The 20791-nt window shown below is 35.4% G+C and overlaps 1 protein-coding gene across 2 annotated transcripts; it reads right to left on the bottom strand.

Annotated features, from left to right (window-relative positions):
• Nucleotides 1–15602: 15602 nt before the first annotated feature.
• On the bottom strand, nt 15603–18030 carry LOC145005776 (transcription factor bHLH63-like). 2 transcript variants are annotated; one of them, XM_078964885.1, is made up of 7 exons: nt 17324–18030; nt 17046–17222; nt 16794–16928; nt 16612–16683; nt 16325–16501; nt 16118–16223; nt 15603–15796 (listed from the first exon to the last, which is right to left on the bottom strand). In XM_078964885.1, exons 1-7 carry the CDS (start codon nt 17672–17674, stop codon nt 15759–15761), a joined length of 1056 nt encoding a protein of 351 aa, XP_078821011.1. In that variant the 5' UTR covers nt 17675–18030; the 3' UTR covers nt 15603–15758. The 2 variants fall into 2 exon arrangements, with proteins under 2 accessions (XP_078821011.1, XP_078821010.1); XM_078964884.1 differs by having other exon boundaries at nt 17046–17231; nt 17324–18029.
• Between the last annotated feature and the right edge of the window lie 2761 nt (nt 18031–20791).

The following is a 20791-nucleotide window of genomic DNA, read 5'->3' as shown; positions in this document are numbered from 1 at the left end:
GAAACTTGGAATGTTCAAGTTTCACAAATACAGGAGCATCCACTCTCCTGATATATCCAGAAACGTAAACCCTAATGTACACAAACTTGTTCGGACAAGTCTGAAAATCACTGAAACTGGACTAGCTTCTATTAAATAGATAATGTTCGTATAAATGGAAATTTCGGGTTGTCACAGAGATCATTCATCTTAGTTTTTGTGGCTCCTTAGCCATGATCGGTCTTAAACATGTATCAAGATCCATTGAATTAGTAGTAAATATATTATTTTTGATGGGGTTACCAGGATCCTTGTTATTGGGACTAACAAAGGTTTCGTTAGGCTCCTGGGTCGTATGGGCTTGGTTTCTCAGAGTCGTCCCCCAAGTGGGAAAAAAGGTCAATATTGAGGATCCTATATTACAACGAACCACTGAGGATCCTGGGTTATCAAAGTTCAGGATCTTCGGCTGCAAGATCAACAGCGCTGCCTCCTGAGGCTTGTGGATTTATGTCCTCATTCTTTCCACTTCCTTGAGAATTGTCCTATTATCCTCCTACTGCTAGGCGACTTGTCATTCTAGTTTCTTTATTATAGTAAAAATTATGTATTAGAAATCAACACAGGTGGATCCTGGAGTCCTGGGGTAATGACCATAGATGTGTTTTCTTTGGTGTTTTTGAGACTTTCTTGGGAGCTCTAGCTAGCGGTGGTGGAAGGTTTTTGGAGGAAATGGGAGGAATCAAAGAAGAGGACAATTTTGATTAAGTAGACATGTTTTTTTGAAGGAATTTGAACACCACAGCCCCACAGTGGGCACCAAATTGTTTTGGTTAAAAAATGAACAAGCAAGAATCGACCAAAGTGTATGAGAGGTTGTGATGTTCGGAATAATGGAAGTATAAAATGTTGATCAAAGTGACACGAGTTGAAAGCCTTTGATCCTTGCTAGGATCTCTGAAATAAAACCTTGGGAGGTGATAATGGTCACCTACCTTGATGATTTTATTGATTGAAAATGTCGTTTATAGAGAAAATGTAAAGAGTATAAGTACAAGTGTTGTTGTCTGCTAAGTCTTGTGTGTAGTGTGATGAATATAAGTGATTTTTATAGTCTAAAGCTAATAACAAGAACTCCGAGAATTACGAGATCCTCTGAGATCAACTTATAGATGTTACTTGACTTGGTCTTTCGGGTCTTTTGCATGGTTGTGGCGACTATTGTTGAGAATAAGTATCTGACTGATTATTCTGCACATGTGAGAGAGATAATAGAGTATATAACTATTATAAGTATTTGGAAAATAATAGTCAGGATCCTAAGATTTGAGGATCCTTATTGTATTTCTGAGATCCTATCCATAACAGGTACCAAAAAATTCTCGAAAACTAGGCCTTAAGAGTTACCTAGAAATTAATACAACAAGCATTCTTCAAATTAGCAGTTAAGATGCTATAAGCATTATGCTAGATTATTTTATGTCACATTTGTTTGGAAAATATAAAATAAAATTCCCATTTAATAGTAACCATGAGTGTATACTTTATGGTTTTACCTTTAAAAATCAACTTGGGAAGAAAAAGATGAACAATTAGGGTGGGTACTCCACCGGTTTAGCGATGATGTTCTATCTAATAGAGGCGATGCTGATGGCGAAATTCTTTTGAGACACCGATGTTAATTCTTAGAAATCTTAATCGAGAAGAAAACAGAGAGCTGCTTCCTTTTTGGCACTTAATTATGGTAGGGCAATCTGATGAGAAGCATTTGTTTGAGATACCGATGTTAACCTTCACTTCCTTTTTCAATCCTTCTATACACTATGTAGGGAAATATGGCCATTCTCTCCCTGTAAGTAAAAAACCATTCGATCATGAGGAGAAGCAAAGGAGTGGAAAGGGAGAGAGGCCTGAATCGTTTCACCACCAGTCGATCACCACCAAAAACCCTTTCATGTACTGGGTTGAGAGAAAACGAGATAAGCGAAATCTTAGAAGAAAATAAAAACCTAGCACATCTTAGAGAGAAGGGAGGTGGTGATGGCGTAGGGTTTTCATAGAGAAGGGAGGGAGAGAATGAAGGTGGATCTAGTGGAGAGAGTGCAGATGCGGATACTTCAATATTTTAGAATTTTAGAGGATTTGATTTCCCCCCTTTAAAAACACGCGTTTAAGTAAAAAATTATAAAGCGACATTTGTAGAGTACACACATTTAACATAAGTGCCCTCCATGTTTGTAATTTATTTTTGTTGGACACTAGTTTTAGGGTACGTACAAATGTGTGTCCTCTATCCTTCAAAATTTGGAAAGCAGACAATATATTTAGGACACAAAAAATGCGCATCATAAATTAGTGCGTGTCATTGTTCGCGTGTCATTAAAGGGTTGTTTTCTAGTAGTGAAAATCTTCTTAACTAGTTTTTACAGGTTTCCAGGTCTTGGTCCATCTGGGTTGGGTTTGGACCCACATCCATCCCTAGCTTTACATGGTGGATAAATCTGTTCTACGATCGTGATTTTGTTTACATGATTGGGCTTTTTGTCCAACAACTTTTTAGAGGCTAAAAATATTTTTGGGAGGTCAAGTTGAAATTATATTTTAACGTTTATATGATCGTGTTTTGTGGTTACACTATCGTGTTTTCTTCTCAAGGTCCCAAAAAATAGTAACGTACTTTAATAAATCTAAGCCGAGCACATTTTTCATGCTACTTGATGTATCTGTCAGTATTACGCTATACATAGGAGGTTGGTTATAAGAAAGGCTATAAATAAAGTTGATCCGGTGACTTGAAGAGTGTTCACCAAGCAAGAATTGTTTCAGACATTTTCCAGACAAATTTTTTGTTGTTTTGTAACATTTACAAACAATTTATGAAGATTTGAAGAACGTCTATCGACCAATTAGTTTAGTTATACATATTTTTAGTTTAGGTTGTATTTGTATTGTTTTAATTCATTTTTAGCCATGTCTCGCTAAAAACACTCATTTTCAGTTCTGTAAATACTTTGACTTTTTATGTGATTTATTATTATATTTTGCTTTTAATTTATGTTTCAATCTAGCAATTTCAATTTTGTTCTTCATTAAACGTTTTTTTTATTTTAGTTTGATTTTGTAACGTCCCAAAAATATTGATTAACACTTTAATTTTTAAATAAGTAAAACCGTTCATTCATTTATTCCAAAAGACAATCAGAGTAAAAGTGTTCTCAAAACATTCGATTAAATTCAATGAGAGTCAATGCGGAATAAATCTCCATGGGATGCAGTGTGATCAAGTCGGGCTCTTTCTTATGGAACCAAAAGTCCCTGAAAGTGTTTGAAAATAAATCATAAGCACAAAGCTTAGTGAGTTCCCAAAATACCACATACCATACATAAGATAGTGAATGCTATAGGCTGAATCATAGTCTTACAGACATGCATAGTTTTGAATGTAAATTTGGTTCCATTTCGATGTCAATGGCCAAATCCTGGTCTTACATACAAGTATCAGGGCCACGTCTTGGTCTTCCATGTAAGTATCATGAAGACAACCAACATCCTACATATAAATGCTAGGGGCTAGATCCCAGTCTTACATACAATTGCTAGGGGCTAGATCCTGGTCTTTCATACATATGTCAGGTGCCACATCCTAATCTTCCATGCATATGCCAGGGGCGACATGTTGGTCTTTCATATATATACGCCAGGGGCCATATCTTGGTCTGCCATGCATATACTAGAGGCCACATCATGGTCTTCCACTAAAGTATCACGAAGACAACTAGCATCCTACATAGTATAGTGAGAAAACTCACCTTACATACGTAATCCACAGCTATAAGCTCTCACCGACGGAAAAGTAGGTGTTGCACACCCCTAATAAACCACAGAAGGTAAACCCTTAGTCTACCTTCTAAAACTAGAAATTTGAACAAAAGTCAATCAAAGTCACAAAGTCAACGGTAAAGGTCCAAGTCAACAGACAAAATAATCACTAGCTGACTTCCACGTCATGATCACTCCATGGCCATGTCGTAGCTAACGAAGTCACTCATGATCCAAAGCTCCACTTATGAATAACTTAGTCATGATCAAATCTACTGTAACGTCATGATGGTCATCCCACCACATCATAACAGAGTCTGTCCAAAACAGTCTATGAGCTTTCTCATCATGTTGTGACCTCCATACGGCCACGTCGTGAATATTGCATTGGGAAAACATTATGTATTAAGACTCTGATCCTTTAAGCCACCCATTCTAACTTTTCAAGGGGCTATTTTACTCCAAGAACATTCTAAAAATCGATGCTTTATAGACATGCATATCGAATGCATGTCTTAAGCTCATGTTGGGTCAAAATGATGAAAATGGAACCAAAATCACATTCAAAACTCAACCAAACTTCAGATCCAAATCATATAACCTTTAAGGGACCTCAAGGATCCATAAAGTTGCCAACTTTATGGATTCCATCCAAACTTTCCCAAACTTGGAGAAAATACACAAAAAGCCTAGATCTATGCACCAAGGTTGCTTCCTTCTCCTTCAAGACTCCAGAACACCACCCAAAGCTCAAGAACTCAATAATGGAGGCTAAGGTTTTGTTAAAAGGGTTGGAGGCTAAAGAGGATGTCCTAAACCTTGATTTTAGGGCTTAAATATGGAGAAAACCCTAAAAATTATGGTTGGGGCTAAAACTGCCACCACGTCGTGACACCCTTCATGTCATGTTGTGGAGTCTATTCGAGACATGTGCTCTTCATCTTGTATGGCACGTGATGACACTCCATACGTTATGTTGTGGCATATGGTTTTCCTCAAAAACCATGTCTTTGACTCCTTTAGATCATCAACTGATCCATTTTTGGAAACAAGTATAGATTTGGATTGATCAACTGAAGTAGGGTTAAACCAATCTAGTTAATCAAGTTTTGATTATGTAATTGTTTTTAATCAACTGGTAATAAGTAATGAATATCATATTGCTTCCGTGTTAGGGTTTAATTTTGGTATAAACTAAAAATCACAGATTTTAACGCTTCTGGGGTTGTAAGAAGTATTGAATATTGTTAGAAAATTTACACAACATATAGTGCAACTTTTTTGGTTTAGTTAAGATCTTATTGATTAAGTTAGTAAAAATTTAGGTTTAAGTCATAGAGCATGTTTTGGATTAACGATTTGGGAAAAAAAAAGAATTTCTAGAGATTATTAGTAGTTTTTCAGTACCAACTTAGATAGAACATTTATTAAATGACTATATCTGTATTAATTACATAATTATGAGAGTCGTAACAGAATTAAAACATCATTTACTATTTAATTTTCTAAAGTTTACTTTTATACACTTCTATTTTATGAAGTTTTATTATTTTTAATTGTAAACCCCCCCCCCCCATTCTTTAATTTTCTATTCAGACTAGTAATTGCACCTTACGTAAAAATGCATTAACTTTTAGGTTGTGACCTTGTGGATTCGAACCCGCTTTCCTATGCTACCATTTAGTGCAACTAAATAGTGAACTGGATTATTTGTTTAGGTTTGGTGATCCTAACAAGCATATGCAATCATGGAATAGTTTTTATGGTTGTTGCTTACCTATTGGATTAGGTGTCTAAGCTCATAACTATAATTGGTATGTACTTGACCCGATAGTAGCATGTTCCTTTTGGGTTGCCTTCACCATAACAATTATGATAGGATGAGTTATCGAGAAATAGGTTAATTGTGATTTATTAATATATTATAAGAATAATATACTAATTGAGAAATCATATTATTTAATTAGTATTAATCAGAAATTAATTTGGAATTAATTTGGTGATCAAAAGATACTGATTAAATCAACGGGGACTGATTATGTAAATCAGTAATAGTTGTAATTTGGGATGTGGACTCCAAATAGGAGGTTCGACGACTTCTATGGGAAGCCCATAGAGAATTCGTCTAAAGGGGCCTTCTAGGAGGGATCCATAAGTTGTGTAAGGCCTAAGCAAGGTAATTAGGGTTTCCACGTAGATACCCTAAGAAGCTCAACTATAAAAGGAACCCCAAGGCACTAGAAATCGGCCCCTATGCTTTTAAGAAGAACCCTAGCTGATTTTCAACCTCACCCTCTCTCTCATATTGCTCCAATTTCTACTTGGTGTTTATGACTCACTAGAGGTGCAACAACTGAGGCACTGAGCTCTTGAAAGACAAGATCTAGAAGCTACAAGGAAAAGCTATTCTTCTAACTTTGTTTTATGTTACAAATCTCAAAAATTGTATGCTAGATAGGGTTCATGCTTTGGATGATTAGAAATGTATGTATAACTTAAGAAAAAACTAGATCCAAACCATTAGGGTTGCATGTACACCATAGGAATGTCGTAGTGCTCGAAACCCATGAGTGATATCAGAGCTTAGGGTGTTTTTCTGTTATATTTGATGCATTTGTGAATTGTTCAAAGCTAAAAGAGAAATCATTTTTTCTGCCTGATGAACACGACATTTTCAAAGTTGAACAAGACGTGTTGGGCTTCACGATGTGGCATGGCCTGTCATGACGTGACATCGAGTCTGTTGGAAGATATTCAGATTTTTGGCCTAAATTAGATATGGATAATTACCATAATTTGTTTTTTTATTGATTAAATTCGAATTTTGTAACATGGTAATGGATATCATCATCAAATTTAAAGATAATGGTCAAATTTTAAGGTAATTACAAGATTATGTGATAAATTAATTATTTGTAAAATTTGATTTGTATTTATCTGATCAAATTAGTTGGATTAGGTCAAATTTTAATAAAGATAAAATTATATGATTAATTCTATTGTTTTAAATTTGATCTAGAAAGTTTTGAAAAGTTTCATAACCTGCCTTCAAGTTTGGGAATTTAAAATTTGATTAAAAAGTTTTAATTTTGAAATATTAAATTCTAAAACCCTAGTGTTTTAAAAGTTTAAAATACAACTGTTATACTATTATAATATTAAAAGCTTAATACTTATATATATATATATATATATATATATGTGTGTGTGTGTGTGTGTGTGTGTGTGTGTGTGTATAAGATGAGTTAGTTGTACCGTTAGTTGATCTCATTCACGAAGCTGGTCATAAGGGGTGTTTAAGGAAGCGACCTATAAAATGACCGCCATTGGGTATCCAATCTTACCCACCGCACTCTTGACTATTGGACGATTGTTAGCCGAACGGGTAGGATAGGACATTAATCCCTCATTAATAAGCATAATGATTATTATAAAGTAGCTAAATGTTTTTATAAATTCCCAATCTTAGTTACTTCAGGAAAAATGTGAAAATGATGCTATTCCATGAAATTGCACTTTGCACCTTGCCAAGTCATTAGTGGAGTGTGTGTGGTAGGGTCACATTTGATGGATCCAACTTTAACAATTGGATTCGCAACATTCACATGGCCTTAAGGTATGAGGACAAGGAATAGATTCTTGACAAAGAGCTCGTCAAGATCAACGAAAATATTGCTACTCCCAAAGAGATCACCGAGTATAGGGCTCGATGCAAAGTGGCGACAAAGGTGTCGTGTATCATAGTAGCCACTATGACTCCCGAGCTTCAAAAGATCTACGAGGACTATTGGCCTTATCACATGCACCAAGATTTGATGGAAAGTACCATCAAAGTGCATGCGAAGAGAGGTACAAGATAGTTGTCTCGTTAATAACAACCAAAATGAAGGATGAAGAGTCTATCACGGCCCACTTGCAAAGAATGAAAAGATATGTGGATCGTTTACTCTGAATGTCAACTTCGATGAAGAGCCGATCATTGATATTATCCTCCACTCTTTACCTCCTTCTTATGACTTATCATATGAACAACGATGAGGTGTCCTTGAGCAAACTTCGAGGGTTGTTAAGAACTGCTAAAACCCGTTTGAAAGGAAAAACTATCACATCAACTCCTACTATTGTTGCCCCTATCTTGGCTATTGGACAAGGACAAGGGAAGAAAAGGAAAGCTCTTTCTAAAAGCCACAAGGTAAAGTCTCATGATGGTTCTTCTTCAAGTGGAACCAAAAGTGGTTCTGCTACTCCTTGGTCTAATCCAAAAGAGGCTGAGTGCTTCTACTGTCACGAAAAAGGGCATTGGGAACAAACCTGCCTGAAGTATCTGCAAGATATCAAGGATGGGAAGATAAAGCCTACCTTTGTAGGTATTTACACGATTCAATCCAATAACTCATCACATGCTAGTTCTTGGGTCCTTAATACAGGATATGGTTATCACATTTGTTTTGATTTGCAGGGTCTAAGAAGAAGTAGGGATATGGAGAATGGGAATATGAACTTGATCATGGGAAATAAGAAAGTATCGCCTGTCACCAAGATTGGAGTTTATTCTTTATTTCTTAGTAATGGGTTAGGGTTAGATTTGAATGATTGTTGCTCTTCGCCAGAAATGGCGAGAAACATTATTTCTTTTCATGGTTTGTATAAAAAAGGTTTTACATTTTCGTTTAACAATGAAATTGGTTATATTAATGCTTTTTATAATGGTAAATTTTATTTTCTAGCATTGCATTGTAATGGTATATATGAAAATTTGATGGTTGTATACAACTTTGGAAATAATGTGTTGCATATTGATTCGTCCGATGGTTTTGACAAGGCATGCTTGTGCAATTTTCATCTTGGACATATCAATAAGAATCACATAGCCCAACTCCAAAAGGATGGAGTGTTGGAGTTATTTGACCTTAGGTCCGATGACACGTGCCAGTCTTGTTTGCTTGAAAAGATGACTAAATCACCCCTCACTAGTACTTGTGAAAGCGGTGAGGGATTATTGGATCTCATACACACGGATGTGTGTAGGCCCTTTAGATCCACCACAAAGGATGCAAAATCGCTTTTACGTGACTTTTACCGATGATTATAGCAGATATGGGTATATCTACTTAATCAAGCATACGTCAGAAACTTTTGAAAAGTTCAAAGAGTTTAAGAAAGAAGTGGAGAATCAATTGGGTAGGGAAATAAAGATGCTCCGATCAGATCAAGGTTGTGTGTATCTTAGTATTGAGTTCCATGAGTATCTTAAGGAATGTGGAATTGTTTCACAATTAACGCTGCTTAGGACACCGCAACTTAATGGTGTATCCGAGAGGCACAATGGAAACTTGTTGGAAATGGTTCGTTCCATGATGAGTCGAGCTACGTTACCTATCTCATTTTGGGGGTATGCCTTAGATACTGCTGCCCATATCCTTAATCTTGTCCCAACTAAGAAGGTCGCCAAAACACCTCACGAGATGTGGACGGGGAAGGTTCCCTCGTTGGAACATATTTAGGTTTGGGGTTGCGAGGCCTTCGTAAGATGAGAGACTCATGACAAGCTTGAACCTCATAGTGAGCGGTGTATTTTCATCGGCTATCTATAGAAGTCTTTTGGATATCTCTTCTACAGATCGAGTGAAAATGTTGTCTTCGTTGCGAGGAGAGGGGTTTTCTGAGAGAGAGAACTCATATACCAAGAGGATAGTGGGAGGAAAATTGACCTTGAAGAGATTTAAGAATCAAGTGATGAAGGAACCTCAAACACTAGCGCTCAACCTGAGGAGGAAACTCCTGTTGAACCGATTGACAGGTCCTTACCTCTAAGACATTCTAGTAGAGTTAGCGTTCCACCCATATTATATGGCTTCCATATAATTATTGAGGGTGATACATTTATTAGTAACAGTACACTAATAAATATGGATGAACCTAACAACTACAAGGATGTCATGGCAGGCCCGGAGTCTGCAAAGTGGAAAAAGGAAATGGACAACGAGATTCAGTCCATGTATGACAATCAAGTTTCGAACTTGGTTGACAATGTACTATGTCGTAAGACGGCCCAGTGCAAATGGATCTTCAAGAAGAAGACCGAAATTGATGGGAAAGTGCACACATTCAAGGTACGACTAGTTGCGTAGGCTTTCACTCAAACTCCAGGAGTTGACTATGACGAGACCTTCTAACCAGTGGCCAAGATCAAGTCTATAAGGGTTATGCTGACCATAGCTGCATTTCATGATTATGAAATATGGCAGATGGATGTCAAAACCACTTTCCTTAATGGAAAGTTGGCTGAAGATGTTTATATGAGTTAGGCAGAAGGTTTTGTAGATACAAAGTACCCTAATAGAGTGTGTAAGCTTGAGAAATCCATTTATGGATTAAAACAAGCATTTTGTAGATGGAATCTTTTTTTCAATGAGAAAGTCAAAGAGTATGGTTTTTCGAGAAGCCAGGATGAGTCCTGTGTATATGTCAAAGCTAGTGGGAGGATAGTTAACTTCTTGGTATTTGTGTGGATGACATATTATTCATAGGAAATGACGTTCCAACCTTGCAGGAGGTTAAGTACTATCTTGGGAAGTGTTTCGCTATAAAGGACCTCAGAGAGGCTGCTTATATTCTAGGGATAAGGATATTGAGAAATAGGAGTAGGAGACTAATAGGACTTAGTCAAAGTACTTACTTGGATAAAGTATTGAAATGTTTTAACATGGAAAATTCCAAGAAAGGGGAGTTACCAATCCAAAGCAATACCAAGTTGAGTAAGACTCAAAGCCTGAGTACCGATGCTGCAACAGTGGAAATGAGTCGAGTGTCATATGCTTCCGCCGTTGGCTCGATCATGTAATCTATGACATGTACTCGCCTTGATGTGGCTTTCGCGTTGAGCATGGTCAGTCGATATCAAGGGAACCCTGGTAGAGCTCACTGGATAACAGTAAAGACAGTCTTAAGTATCTACAAAGGAAGAAGGACTGGGTCCTCGTACTTGGTGGGAGTGAAGACTTGTGAGTGACATGGTATACTGATGCTCGTTTTCAGACCAACAAAGATAACTTCCGCTCTTAGTCGGGCTGGGTATTTACCCTGAATGGAGGAGCAGTGACTTGGAAAAGCTCCAAGCAGGAGACTGTTGCTGATTCAACGTGCTTATTAGAGTATATAGCAGCGAGCGAAGCATTGAAGTAGGCGATATAGTTGAAGAACTTTATCGGAGACCTTGGAGTTGTACCAGCCATAAAGAAGTCTATGGAAAATTTCTGTGATAACCAAGGAGCAGTTTCCTTGACCAAGGAACTGAGGGATCATAGGAGATTCAGGCACATCGACAGAAAATACCACTTCATCAGACATCGGGTAGAAGAGGGACTCCTCGTAGTAAAGAGGGTATCGTCAGAGGAGAACCCAACAGATCCCCTCACAAAGGGTCTGAGCAGGGTCAAGCACTTACAACATGCGAGGAGCATTGGTCTGAAGGACGATATTAGTTTTAGTGATTAAATAGTTGTTTAGAAACTTGTAATAGATAAAATGTAATTGACATTTGATGATTAAATAAAGGAGTTTTATTTATGAGTAAAAGTTACTATTTTGTGTCAGTTGTTTACTATTGTTTCATTTTTTGTATGTTTTACTTCCAGAATAATTAGATTGTTCAAATTATCCACAGTCAATCATACTTTAGGAGTAAGTACTGAGGTTAGACTATCATGTATTGGTTTGTAGATTGTCTAAGCGTTTAGACATATCAAAAGTTTGTTGCAATGTTCATGAGTACTCTTGAAATAAGATTTAAGTATTGGATTAAACGCACTCTCATATGAATCACTTCATGGAATTTATCACAAGTGATTGTGAGACGATAATTTCGTATAGTCTTTAAACCGAGATATATGAGTTGTTGTTTACAAGTTGGTTCTGCATTGATAGTGCGTAAATGCATCAGTAACTTGATGTTACAAAACGTATTGTTGTGTACGATTTAATAAGTAAATAGTACAAGCATATAAGTCAAAGTTTATTTGTTTCTTTTATCCTAAGAGGATTAAAAGCAATATCTTAGGCACTTTGATGATTTTGTGTTGACTTATGTGACAGGCCCGGTTAAGACTGAATTGATGTGTTAAATTAAGTTATATGTCAAACAAATCAGAAATCAGGAAACAAATTGTTGGACAATGAGTATGACTTTATTCCATGGCTTTGTCCACACGATATCTTGAGAACGGAGGACTACATGATCCCTTATCTAAAGGACGTGTTATTGACTAGGTCAGAGTTCGAGAACGGCTTTTGAGAGTTACGATTGCTAATCGGATTTTGAAGTCGTACTTGCAGTTATAGGTATTAGACTTATCCAAGTGGGAGACTGTTGGATTAGGTGTCTAAGCCCATAACTATAATTGGTATGTACTTGACCCGATAGTAGCATGGTCCTTTTGGGTTGCATTCGCCATAGCAATTTGATAGGATGAATTATAGAGAAAGAGGTTAATTGTGATTTATTAATATACTATAAGAATAATATACTAATTGAGAAATCATATTATCTAATTAGTATTGATCAAAAATTAATTTGGTGATCAAAAAAGACCGATTAAATTAACGGGGATTGATTACGTAAATCAGTAATAATTGTAGTTTGGGCTGTGGACTCCAAATAAGAGGGTTCGACAAATTCAAAGGGAAGCCCATAGAGAATTCGTCCAAAGGGGGCCTTCTAGGAGGGATCCAAAAGTTGCTTAAGGCCTAAGCAAGGTAATTAAGGTTTCCAAGTAGATAACCCTAAGAAGCTCAACTATAAAAGGAACCCCAAGGCACCAGAAATCGGCCCATATGCTTTTAAGAAGAACCCTAGACAATTTTGAGCCTCATCCTCTCTCTCATATTCTTCGAATTGCTACTTGGTGTTTGTAACTCACTAGAGGTGCAACAATTGAGACACTAAGCTCTTGAAAGTCAAGATCTACAAGCTACAAGGAAAAGGTATTCTTCTAACTTTGTTTTGTGTTATAAATCTCGAAAATTGTATGCTAGATAGGGTTCATGCTTTGGATGATTAGAATTGTATGTACAACTTGAGAAAAACCTAGATCCAAAGCATTAGGGTTGCATGTACACCATATCAATGTTATAGTGCTCAAAACCCATCAGAACCTACTATTGTTAGTGGATGTTTGACATATGTTGCTCTTCTAAGCGTGACATGGAATAGGTTTTAGAAAAAGATGGGATGGGAGAGCGGTACATAATATAGATTCATACTTAGAAGAGAGATCATTTATGGCGTACATTATCAAGTGTTTTTCCGATATTGCGAATGTGGATCAAGATTAAGAATGAGTTCGACTAAGTGTTTTACTTTCATTTAGTTAACACCAATATAGATTTGACCTATGGCTATGTTTCTCACCTCAGCAACGATTTGCATAAATAACTCCTTATGTCGACGACATCTATGCCGACGATGTAATAGACCTATGCCGACAACTTGTCGTCGCCATACCCTATATCGACGACGTGTCGTCTAGATAGGGTCTGAATTTGTCGTCTCCATAGGATCCGATTGTTGTAGTGATATGTGCCATGTCATTCAAATAAGGTATATGCAAGAATAAATATACAACATATGAGGCCTTGGGCCAATAACAAGAATGGGCGGAATATACATACTACACTAGATCCCAATACAAAGAAATACATAAACACTTATACACTAAGGGGCGGTTTTTATGTTATTTTTATTATTTTTTTTTTGCGCAGATCTGCGCAACCACTTTGTCTTCGCCGCCTAGACAACGCGCAGACATATACCCTCACATAAACAATAAGTAAAATGAAATTTAATTTCTCTGTTATTATGTTGTCTTGTTATTCCAGTGGATTAAAGATTGAGTTGCAACACATTGGTGATAAACATAGCAAGAACAAAAACTCTAACCTAAAATCACAGGGGATATAAGTTCGTTAACAGTAGTGGCGTAACCAAGATTTTGTTTTAGGGTATATAAAATAATATACAAAATAAGAACGAGTGACAAAATTTTTCAAACGATAACAAAATATAACTATATATCCATTCTTAACTAAATTGTTTATTTAAGTTACACACAATATTGTTTAAGATTATTAAAATATTTTAAAATAAAATTTAATCAATATACACAACAATTTTTCCCCTTCTAATTTCATATTTCAAATGGAATAATTCATATCACAACTTTAATTCTTTTTCTTTAACAAAACTATATATATATATATATATATATATATATATATATATATATATATATATATATATATATATATATATATATATATATATATATATATATATATATATTATACATACTATATATAGGTAATTAAACAGGTAACTTTAATTTTGTGTATTAAATACGTTTACTGTTGGGAATCCCATCGTTAATTCTTGCACTGAACTGTTTGCCAAGCAAGTTAGCAGGCATCTAAGACGGAAAATATCTACAGCTATCAACTGTCCTAAGGTTATTAGCGACGGCTTATCAGTCACTATATTTGATTAACAACTGTGTAATATGTGATCCGCGTGTGTGAAGCTAGTGGCGGCGAGCAACAAGGCCAAGTGTCCTACTTATTAAGACGACCAAGAAAAGAAAGAAATAGACCTACGCATCCATGTAAGATATTTTTCGAAAATCATAAAGGTTTAGCTATAAATGTAAAATAGCTTGTTAATTTGTTACACCGATTTCTAAACAATATATCTTATGTTATTGTTTTTACTCTAATTATAAAATTATTTTAACTGATAAAAACTTGTATAAATATTCATGTTCATGAGATCAGAATAGTAGGTTATTTCATATTTGGATGTTCTAGACTTAATAATAATGACATACTTATTATGAAATTTTTCTAGTTGAGTTTTTTTAGAATGTTCTATTATTTTGGTGTTACGTTCAAGATTGCTTCTCTGGTTGTCAATCCACCACAGTGGTTTAACATCGGAGTGTTTCCTCAAGGCACACCTACTTTTTTTCTTTGTCATGGAAGATAATGATGAAGATTAGATTTCAGAGAAGTTACATGTAGCGCGTCAAGAAACCATTACCGATATTATAGCTGGTGGTTTTTTTGGCATTTTCACAATCCATACTATATTAAGTGGTTCTTCATGGTCAAATTATCGCTGTTATCATTCCATTTATGTAACGTAGAAAAAACCGAAGATATTCACCAAGGTACAAAATTGTTCCTGTTGAAGTGGGTCTAGGGTCAAAAGGTATTATGATCAATCAACATCAAGAAAACAAAGGGAATCAAGCAAATCTTGCTGAGGATGAGGCCAGATCTTTCCGTCCCTTTTAACATATGGCTTGAAAAAGATCGAAAGCTGCAGCTCTTAATTGACCCATGATCAAATCTATGGATTCGTAGTAATATTGTTCAATCCACCACTCAAAAGAAAACATTTTTAGTTAGGTTTTAGCAGCTAAAACGAACAAGAATGATGATCTTTAATGGTGGGATACACACACTATTCACTTCCTCATGATGAACAATTACCCCAGGTTAATAAAGTAGTAAATACTGTTCATATAGCACCATGTGTCTCTTTCAAAGATGTCTACTTTGGTCCCAAACGACTCATTGCTTTCAGGGTTTGTCTGCATTTATAGTTTCATTCTGTCAAAATATCGATATCCCTCTCTTAAATTCGTGTCATTTTGGATATTTACATGTTTTTCTTGGATAAATTAACCTTATATGTATTGATGTTTATATACGGAAGGTGGAAAACGGAATAGTTCTTTGCAAGTAATAAATTCTGAGTGAATTCTAGTTATTGTTTCTAGAATGCTTACATATATGTGATATAATGTATATATACATTTACATTAATGACTAATGATGAATCAAGAATGGGAACATTTAGACTCAATCATTCATTACAAAAGAATTCCTCAAATGGATCTTTACGTTTACATCTCCATCTTCATATTGCTTCCTTCGTATAAACCTGAAAAACATGCAAGAGATTATGGTGAATTCGGGCTAATAATATCAATGGCTCAAGTTACGTTCACTTTATTCTTGATTTAAAACGGAAAATTTATGGTGCTAAAAGTACATTATCTCTCAACTTGGCTTTTCTTTTTAAAGGGTTATTGAGAACCTTGGAATTTTCATCATTTTTGGTGGATGACAGTGATAAAGAAAGATACCCAACAAGCAACTTTCTTGGTCCAAAAATGGGAGCTTGGACCCATTGATCATTTAGTTTTTGTGGGTCTCTTTATTTGATGTGTATAATAATTAAATAATTAATCTCTTTTCTTACCTGTATTTTTTTGTGATTGATATGGTGTTGTTGATGAACCTTGTTGAAATTCCATTCTGTATAGATTCTGTAGATCACCATCCCATGCCACATTCGGATGGATTTGCTACGAGTAAAAAGATTGAATCATTATAAGCAAAACTCGGTTGTTAATTTCCATAGTTTCATGAAATTATTTCAAATTTGAAAGAAAGAAAAACGAATTACATTAAAACATGATGAAACCACGAATGTTTCAGGGATCGAAACTGGAGCACCACCACTAATGCTTCTTCTTAACACCATGTCAATTGGGTTAATCCCCATTTCAAGCAACGAGTTCAATTGAAAATATGGGGAATTACCCATCTCTGAGGTATATCCAGCTGTTGATACTTCAAACATCTGAAAAAATATATATATATACACACAACATTAGTTAGATAATAGTTGAATACACAAATAAAAATACATTCAAATAGTAGTACATTTAACATTTTAAGAATCTTGACTACCTCTTTCATGATTAAGTTATCAATGTCTAAGTCTAGTCTTGGATGAACTGTAGAAAGCTTCATGGACAAGAACTGTTGCAATCGACAAAAAAAAAAAAAAAAAAAAAGATTGAGTTTCTTAATTTAGAAAGATTAAATTAATGGAAAAGGATTGATTGTTGATGAAAGGATTTCATAATTACTTCTACTTGTTTTTGAAGAGATTGAACATAATTGATGATTTCATCGAGCATTCCAGCTTTTCCAGTGATCTTGTTGCATCCAGGTACTAAATCTTGCAAATACTTCATTCTTTCACTGATTTTCTCCCTTCTTACCTATGAACAAATAAGAATCAAAATCAGTTGGGAGTGTTGTTCGTTAATCCATAATCGCATCCTCAAAATGTACGTAGTATCAAAACGACATGATCTAAAGGAATATTAATAACGTACTCTTTCGGCTAAACTATGGCTATCAGTGGCTTGCCCTCGACGAGCTCGAACATGAATATAATCTTGTTTTTGAGCTTCTGTAGGCTTTGATTTTTCTTTTGATGAAGTTTCTGAAGAGTTTTCTTCTGAACATCCTTTTAACTTCTTCTCTTTGATGCCATTCACTTCTGAAACCACCTGAAAGTTCTGTCACCCATCAAAATATATTAAATTTTGTGTACTTTTCTTTTTTTAAGGCAACTTTTTGAGAAAAAAATAAAAAAAGATTCGACATTTACCTTCTGATTCTCATGGGTTTTTCTTTTCTTGGGTGACAACAGGACTGAACTTGAGCTCTTCTGCAACTGCATGATTCTTTGATCCGCCATTAATGGTGAGAATAACTCGTCACACCCGTCACTGAAATCTGGCCACCCGTTTTCCAAACCAGGGTCTGGTTTAATGTTTCCAATCAAACCTAGAAATGGATTCGGAACCTGATGATCATTCTCATTGTAAAAACTATGTTGGTGTTGTTGCAGTTGTTGCCACTTCATTCTTGCTTGTTGTCTCTCGAACACACTTACGTCGGTGCCGCCGGTCACGGTGGTGCTGTGACCGAGTAGCATGTCCGGAGAAACCCTGTTCATTCTGGATCAAAATTTTTAAATGGGTTTGTTCTAAGTAGTTAGTTAAACGTCCTTCCAGAACCAAAATGCGAATGAGATCCGTTGATTCTACTTTTTAATGAAAAGTAAATGAAATGTGTGTGTGAAAGAGGTGAGTGTGAGAGGATTTAGAGGATAAGGAGGAGAGGTAAGGGGAGGTGGGGTATATATAGAACAAGGGCGGGGAAGTGGGGAATTGTCGTCGGAGAGAGAGACAGAGACTGCCGGAGACTGACACAGGTGGCCGGAATAAATAGGAGGATAGAGGAGAGAGGTGTAATCACAGGGAGAGCCATGGGATGTGGGGACTCACTGACATGACTGCCACGTGGTGTGTTCCTGGGAAATAGTTAGAACATATACACTTTAATCCATTTATAGATTTTCATTAGTCGTGTGATTTCATCTTTTCAATCCCTTTTTGTCATAATTTAAATATTTGATTAAGAGTTTAAAACGCTAATAATATCAAAGAAAGAGGGTTGACATGAGCAACTAATTATTTTCTTTTTATAAATTATAAATTGAATTTTTGTGGTATTTTAAAAAGTACAGCTTAAGTGCAAGTCCATTTTTTTTTTTAAATTTAGAGAAAAACTTTGGTTTATTTGTTTTGCATAAATATAACATATGTGCTTTAATAAATACTTTCTCACCTACATTTATAAAAATAAAAAAAAATAAAAAAAAAAAAAAAAAAAAAAAAAAAAAAGAGGAAAATGATACAAATGTCTTATGAATTTTCTAGAGTTACCCGTTGAATTCCTAAAGTTTTAGTCGGGCTTTATGGGTCCCTAAACTACGATATGACCTGCTCTTTTAGTACATGTAAACCTGTAATAGTCGTTTCAGTGACCTATTAGACCAAAAAAACTCACTTTGTGCCCCTATAAAACCTAAATAATAAGTTTGGGGATCAATTCGCACAAAAAAAAAACCTCTCATTTTCTTCTAAAGCTGATTCACACTCAATTCGTATTGATCACCGAACTTTTTTTTTTTTTTGGCTTTATAGAGGCACAAAGTGAGTTTTTTGTTCTAAAATGTCACTGAACCAGCTATTACAGGTTGATAGCGACTAAAAGAGCAGGTCATATTCTAGTTTAGGGACTCACAAAGTCCGACAAAAACTTTAGGACCTCAACAGGTAAACCCAAGAAAGTTCGTAGGGCATTTGTGTCATTTTCCAAAAAAAAACTTATATTCATTATAGAATATATTTTTAATTTTTTTTTAATTAAATCAATTTAAAAAAATATAATAAATTCAATAAAACCCTACCTTATACCTCTCTCTCTCTCTCTCTCTCTCTCTAACAGGCAATAAAAAACACACACCCTTTCCCTTTGTTCTTCCTCCTTGCAATCGAAACCCACCAACAACCACCTTCCTTTGTTCAACTTCCCAAACGTCCTTTTTCTCCTAGATCGGCTTTTGCTTCTTTTGATATATGTCATCCTCGAACCTAGACATGAGTATTCTCGTATTTGGGGACAAAACCACCGAATTTCAATCTCCGATGGCTTCTACTTCTTTACATACCCAAATCTGGTATCCCTAAAACCAACAATGTGAGAATCATCTTCTGTGGTGTTGATTTCAGGTACGATTTTGATTATAGGTTTTGGTTATGAGATTTGATTTCATGTATTATTTTGGTATGGTTTTGAGCTTTGATAGCTTGATTTCGTATTTGGTTATAAACATTGATTTCATGTACTAAGGAGGGAGCATGATCAACAAGCAAAGTGAGGTTCAACCAAGATCTACCCTATTTTTTCCCTTTCACCCTGGTCCAGAAAAATGTGAAATATGAATTGGATGTATTGGATGGTGATGGAATAGGTGTATCGAGAGCATCATCAAGGGTTTTGGAAGAGCTGTTGATTTCTCCTAGAATTCCCATAAAATGATTGTTATCTGTTGGAATTTATGATTCATATGTTGGTGTTGGGAGGATGGTGATGAAGAAGATGGTAGAATCTTGGATTGGATTGGATGATAATGATAACTTGTATGAGAAATAATATGGGAAAGAATTTGGTGATTTATAGGTTTATATACATAAAGATGGAAGAAACATATGAATGGGAAGAAAAAGAGAGGGAGGGAGGGAGAGAGAGAGGGGGGATGTATGTGTATGTATGTGTGTGTGAGAGTGAGTGAGAGAGAGAGAGAGAGATGTGAGCCATTCATGTATTTAATAATAATAAATTATTAAAAGGAAATAATGTAACATGAAAAATAAATATGTAAAAGGTAAAAAGGTCATTTTAATTTTCTAAAGGGACTAAATCTACAACGAAGCTAGCTAAAAATGATTGTTTGTGAAAACTTTTGAAACCATAGGGCCGATCTATGAGATTTTTTGAACTAGGGCACTATATCTCAGATTTCTGGAAAGCACAAGGACCATTTATGAAGTTTTCTCAAAAAAATCGTACATAATAGGTCCCTAATTTAAATATCATGTAGATTTGGTCCCTCAAAATTTTAAATGTATTTGAAAAACTACTTTTTCCTCCTATTTTTATTTTTTATTTACTTAAATGTTTTTCTAATTAAAAAAGAAACCCAAAATCCATCAACTCTTTCCCCCAAGATTTGTCTATTCCTTTCGTACTCTCTCTCCTTCCCACCTTTGTTGGAAGATCTACAAAAAAACCCCTTTCTAACAACACTACAACCTCCCTCGCTCTAGTATTTGTTCAAGTTTTCCATAAGCCCTTCCCACTATAACATGTAATTAAGTAAACAAGTAACTGGTTTGAGTCTACGACATTTAATCTAGTTTATGATCCTGCCATGGTCAAAAGCTACAAGCTTTATTTAAAAAAAAAAACTTATCAAAAAACCAATAAGCATTCGATTCAAATTTATAACACCTATTTTCTAAAATACATCGGTTGAAACTATAGCCTACATTGATGAGCTCTTAAGCTTTTGGTGGTATTTTTTGGTGCCTTGAATGAGAAGGGCACATCCTAGGTGCATAAATCCAACTTGTAAGTCTCACCATCATCTTCTAGCACATACTTTAGACTTTATGAGTATTCAAGCTCCAAGTTTTATGATTCTATTTTTAAAGATCTAGATTGT

This window comes from Lactuca saligna, chromosome 7 (assembly GCF_052625555.1).
Source record: "Lactuca saligna cultivar CGN05327 chromosome 7, ASM5262555v1, whole genome shotgun sequence".
NCBI classification, from domain to species: Eukaryota; Viridiplantae; Streptophyta; class Magnoliopsida; order Asterales; family Asteraceae; genus Lactuca; species Lactuca saligna.
This window is presented reverse-complemented; position numbering and strand designations above follow the sequence as displayed.